Below are 5,465 nucleotides of genomic sequence, written 5' to 3'. Positions count from 1 at the left end.
GAAAGGAAGACCCTCTGTGAAAGGGAATATACTCATTACCTGACTCATGTAATTGTAATCTCTCTGTATCTCTATAACAATAAATTAAATTAATTATAAAACAATCCTTCCATGTAGTTGTGCTAGCCTAAACTGTTTGCTTAGTGAAGAAAATATACCAGTTAGAATAGTTACAACTATTAGAAATAAAATACAAGACTTAATTTGAAACGTGAAATATTGGAATTGAGGTTGAATATTAATTCTATATAAATCAGTTAACAATAACCTTGTTTTAGTATCAAATTAACTGTCAGTATTAAATGTTCAGGTAAGAAAAGCAAATCAAAACAAGTGCTCTAGCTCAAGACTGTTATCAGACCCTACCTACTCAAGGAGGCTGAGATCTGGAAGCCAGCATGGTAGACAACTCAAATACATTTGAAATTTTGGAGTTGAGGTTGAATATTAATTCCAGATAAGCCAGTAACAGTATGTGCTGGTAAGAAAAACAAAAACAAGTGCTTCAGGAACGAGAATGTATCCTAGTTACTAAGGAGGCTGAGGTCTGGAAGCAGCCTTGGTGGACAACTCAAATTAAGTAGCTAATAACAGGTTGGAGGCATGGCTTAAATGAGCGTGTCAACAGTGATTGAGGAAGCTGACTGACTGAGTTCAAGATCTAGTACTAGCACAAGAAAGCATCGTCGGGGCTTTGACACTAATTGTGGCAACACAGTAAGTCCTCAGACATAAAGAGAAATGAAAATGAGTGGAGTGGGGAGAGGCTAGAAAAGGGGCAGAGAAAAGAAGAGCTGACAAGACAGTAGTGGAAAAAAAAGGGAAAAAGAAGGGAAGGGAAAGGAAAAGAAGAGAGGAAGGGAGGAAAGTTTCATGACATTAGACTTGACAGTGACTCCTTTGATAGGACACCAAAAGTGTTTGATAAGTGACTCCTTTGATAGGACACCAAAAGTGTTTGATACTAAACAAAATCAAATTTAGTGCATATAATTAAAACATTGTATATAAGAAGGTGTGATCAACAAGGAAGAGAAAGCATGGTATTAGTTTTTCTCTAAATAGATTACTAACCAAAGTGAATTAAAAACATAAAACAACGGGGCTGGGAAGGTGGCTCAGTGGTAGAGTGCTTGCCTTGCATGCCTGAGGCCCTGGGTTTGATTCCTGAGCACCATATAAGCAGAAAAAGCCGGAGGTGGTGCTGTGGCTCAAGTGGTAGAGTGCTAGCCTTGAGCTGAAGAGCTGAGGGGCAGCACCCAGGCCCAGAGTTCACATAAAACAAAATCCTATAATTAACCATCCTCCCATGACACAAAATCTAATTTAAAAATGGAAAAAACTGAAGAGACTTTTCTAAAAAGTATACAGGTAGCTCATTAAATATAAAAAAGTTCAATGTCACTAGTTATTAGAAAAATTCAAATCAAAATGAAATATCTACTTCTTCATACACACTTTTATTAAACAAAAACAAAAAAGTTTCCAAAGTCTAACAACTGTTGAGAAAGATGTGAAAACAAAGTGAATTTTGATGCATTTCTGGCAGGAATGTAAAAAAATCAACGATGGTATGGAGACTTCTAAAAGAACTAAATATAGAATTACATAGGAATATGGTCTAGCACTTCTATTTCTAGATTTATACCAATGGAAGTGAAAGCAGGGACTAGAACAATTATTTGGAGAATCACTACACAACAACTACTCACAATAACCAAAAGACAGAAGCCTGGAAAGAATAGATAAGTGTGTTTAACAGGAAGAAAACTTTAATACATTTTACAGCAGGGATAAATCTTGAATACAATAAGCTAAATAAAATACACCAGGCATCAAGTATCAGCCATGGTATGATTTCCCTTACTGCTCTTCCATGGATCAACAAACTCATAGACCCAGTAACTATAATGGTTCCAAAGACTGGTAGGAGCTGTGTATTTAATGATTTTTACAGCTTCATTTATGAAAGGCAAAAAATGCTGTAGATGGATGGAAGGCATGACCATAAAACAATGTGGCCATATGTAATGGTTAATGTAGCCAAAAAGGATGGAATATACCTATACTCCCTGAATTTGGGATTACCAGCCAGCCTAGGCTACATAAAATTTCAACAGCAAGCTGGACTACATAGCAAGACCTGTCTTCAAAGGGAATACGGAAAAATCAAACCATAAGAAAAATGTCAATTCTAAGAGCCACTGCAGCAAAAGAAAATTTGTAAGAAAAACTAGTTCCCAGACAGAGCATTCTAAGAAAAGTAAAAAGTGAGAGACAGATGGAGGGAAGACAGGCTGGGAGAAAAAAAATTCAGAAAGAAAAATAGATACATAAAGAAAGATACAAATAAGCAAAGCTAGAGAGCAGAAAACAAAGATTGAAACAGAAAATAGTAGGGGGAGGGGGGAATCTTGTGAGGACACCTTAGAAAAAATAGAGGGATTTCTAGAACAATCATAGACCATATCATCATCTATAGTCTAAGTTTCAAGTAAGAAAATGACCATGACACAGTCCAATAAGGTATGAAACATAATTTAAGTACATATTGCTTACTCAGTCCTCTAAAACATTCAAAGGTGTGTGTGACCAAAGACTTCATTAAGATAGTTCAATGTTACTCATGAGGATGAGATGTCACCTCCTCTAGGTTATTGAATCACATAACAGTGTGAATACTTTTTCTCACATAAGAAAAACTAGAAACAAGCTGAAGCAAATCTGCACTTAACATAGAATGTCAGATTTTATAATATGCTAAACCTAATAGCCATCTTTATGTGATTTATGAACATGTTCCTGAAGCTGGATCTGTTTTTCTGTTTTTAAATCTTGGACACCTTTAAGTTCATAAGCTGGAATGTAATACAAAATGAGAAATAAAATGCAACTCACCAGAGAGTCTTTCATTCTTTCTTGCTGTTGACAATGAACAGAAGATTCAGGAAGTATGGCTGGGAGAGAAGGGAAATGAGGTAGTCAGGAAAGAAACTGTGTAATTTTACTGAAATTTTCCTGCTCGAAACATTATACGTGGGAGGAAAGGCCTTCTTATGGGAGAATAATCTTTTATGTCTCAAGTAAAGCATCAAACTCTCCACTAAAGACAAATCCACAGTCCTTAGTTGCTAGATACTGTTAGCCCAATAAGCTTCTTTCCCATAGCTAAGCATGCTCCTTCCCTTTCCCACAGCTTGGCATGCTCCCTTCCTGGTCAACACTAGGCAGTTAATAATCAGCCTCCCTCCAAGCTCCCTTTATCTTGAGATGGCACTCTTCTGGGGTAGCTACTACGATATAGGGCAGCAAGAACTCCCTAGAGTGACCTTAAGGTCTGGGCAGCTGCAGAGCCCCTTATCTACTATTTGGGCAGCAGCCATAAATCCTAGTCCACCATGATGGATCCCTTGGTCCACATGTCCACACTGGGGTCTCCACCTCCTCCTAGCCCCTAGTTATATAGGTCACCGCAAACAATAGCCGGCACTTCTCACTCTTCACTTGTGAGAAGGGGTCTTGCCAGTTCCACTGCTGTCAATAAAACTTTCTTTGTTCTTTGTACCTGGATGTTTGCATGGTTCTCTGGCAAAGTCTAATATACCCTAACAGATAGTACAAAAGCAATTCATTTCTCTGTTAATGTACAAACAGAATTCATAAAAACTGATGTTCCTACAAAAATAATTGAATAATCAAAAAGTCACATCTTCACTAAAACTAGCTATTACTCAAATACACTTAGAGATGTATGATCTATTATTCTACTAATGCAAAGATATCCTAGGACTCCATTGAGCATTTGTATTCTAACATTCATTTACATATTTAAACACCATGGAGAACACAAACATTGTAACTCAGTATTTTTCACCTAAATTTATACAGGGAAAATGTATACAACACATATTTTTTGTGTTACACTGTTTCAATGATGATTGTCAAATGGCACATTTCCTTGTATCCAAATATTCAGAGTGCCCTCATGAGGGCAGAGAATCAAGGACAGTTATGATTCCTGGAGAGTTGTCAGATTGTCTGAAGAACTCTTGGGCTTTCAGTGACCTTGAAGGTAAATTAAAAAGGCTTAAGGACAGGCACTGGTGGCTCATGCATGTAAACCTAGCTGAATCAGGAGGCTGAGATCTAAGGATCATGGTTCAAAGACAGCCTGGGAAGGAAAGCAAGTGGAATCTTTTCTACAATCGACTACCAAAAACCTGGATATGGAGCTGTGGCTCAAGTGGTAGAGCATGAGTTTTTTTGTTTTGTTTTGTTTTGTTGTCGGTCCTGGGGCTTGAACTCTGGGCCTGGGCGCTGTCCTTCAGCTCGTCAGTTCAAGGCGAGCACTCTACCACTTGAGCTACAGTGCCATTTCCGGTTTTCTGGTGGTTTATTGGAGATAGGAGTCTCACAATCTTTCCTGCCCGGGCTGGCTTTGAACAGTGATCCTCAGATCTCAGCCTCCTGAGTAGCTAGGATTACAGGCGTGAGCCACCAGCACCCGGCAGAGCACGAGTTTTGAGCCAAAAAGCTCAGGGGCATCACCCAGATTTGAGTTCAAACCCTAGGAATCACACACACACACACACACACACACACACACACAATAGATCTGTCAGACAGTGACTCTCATTTACATGCCTATGTCCCTTCAATGCACTTCCATGGATACTGAAGGAATGCTGGGGAAGAGGGATACTCAGTGAAGTCAGTATGTGGACAGAGAAGAAGAATAGACAGCAATGAAGGAGTGATGCTTCCTCAAGGTTTCCAGGGAGTCCATGAAATGATTATATGTAAGGTGTATGATGTTCCAGGGGATCAGCAGCAGAAGAAAAGGATAACGGGGTGATATGGGGTTCTGTGCAAACCTGAACTTGGAGAGCCTTGGGGGTTGCAGTGAACAATCTCCTCCTGCTGCCCTAATCCATTTGGTCATCCCTCTATTTTGCTTTCTCCTCTAAAAAAGCCACAGGTGTTGAGTGCTGAGGAGCAGAGCCATGGAAATGGTAAAAGGGTCAGAGGGCGTTGCTCAATGGGCATCATTGGCACCCACCAAGGCAGCAGTGGTTCTGAATCTACACCAGCCATGCTTCATGGCCTGCATGCAGAGGCCAAGAGAACAGAGAGACCATAGGAAAAAATTGTGCATGTGTGCCAATTCTGGGGCTTGAACTCAAGGTCTGGGCCCCCTCCTTGATCTTTTGTTTAAGGCTAGTGATCTACCACTTGAGTGACACCTCCATTTCTGGCTTTTCAAAAGGTGGTTAATTGGAGATAAGGGCCTCACAGACTTTCCTGCCCAGGCTGGCTTTAAACCTTGATTATCAGATCTCAGCTGCCTGAGTAGCTAGGATTATAGACGTGAACCACTGGTCCCTGGCTTAGGAAGGAATCTTAATCACACTCAATCCTCTAAGTATTGATTAGTGGTATGTACTGTCACTTCTGCACAATGCAGG

General features: G+C 39.7%; 1 protein-coding gene across 1 annotated transcript in view; it reads right to left on the bottom strand.

The window, feature by feature from the left end:
• Positions 1-5,465, bottom strand: part of LOC106001697 (zinc finger protein 684-like) — a 59,825-nt gene that overhangs the window by 44,261 nt on the left and 10,099 nt on the right. Inside the window, 1 exon segment of the mRNA XM_013036707.1 lies at positions 2,899-2,957. Coding sequence (XP_012892161.1) covers positions 2,899-2,957 — 59 coding nt within the window.

Source organism: Dipodomys ordii, unplaced genomic scaffold (assembly GCF_000151885.1).
Source record: "Dipodomys ordii isolate 6190 unplaced genomic scaffold, Dord_2.0 Scaffold371, whole genome shotgun sequence".
NCBI lineage: Eukaryota > Metazoa > Chordata > Mammalia > Rodentia > Heteromyidae > Dipodomys > Dipodomys ordii.
The sequence above is the reverse complement of the archived record's forward strand: the minus strand, read 5'-3'. Positions and strand labels throughout refer to the sequence as shown.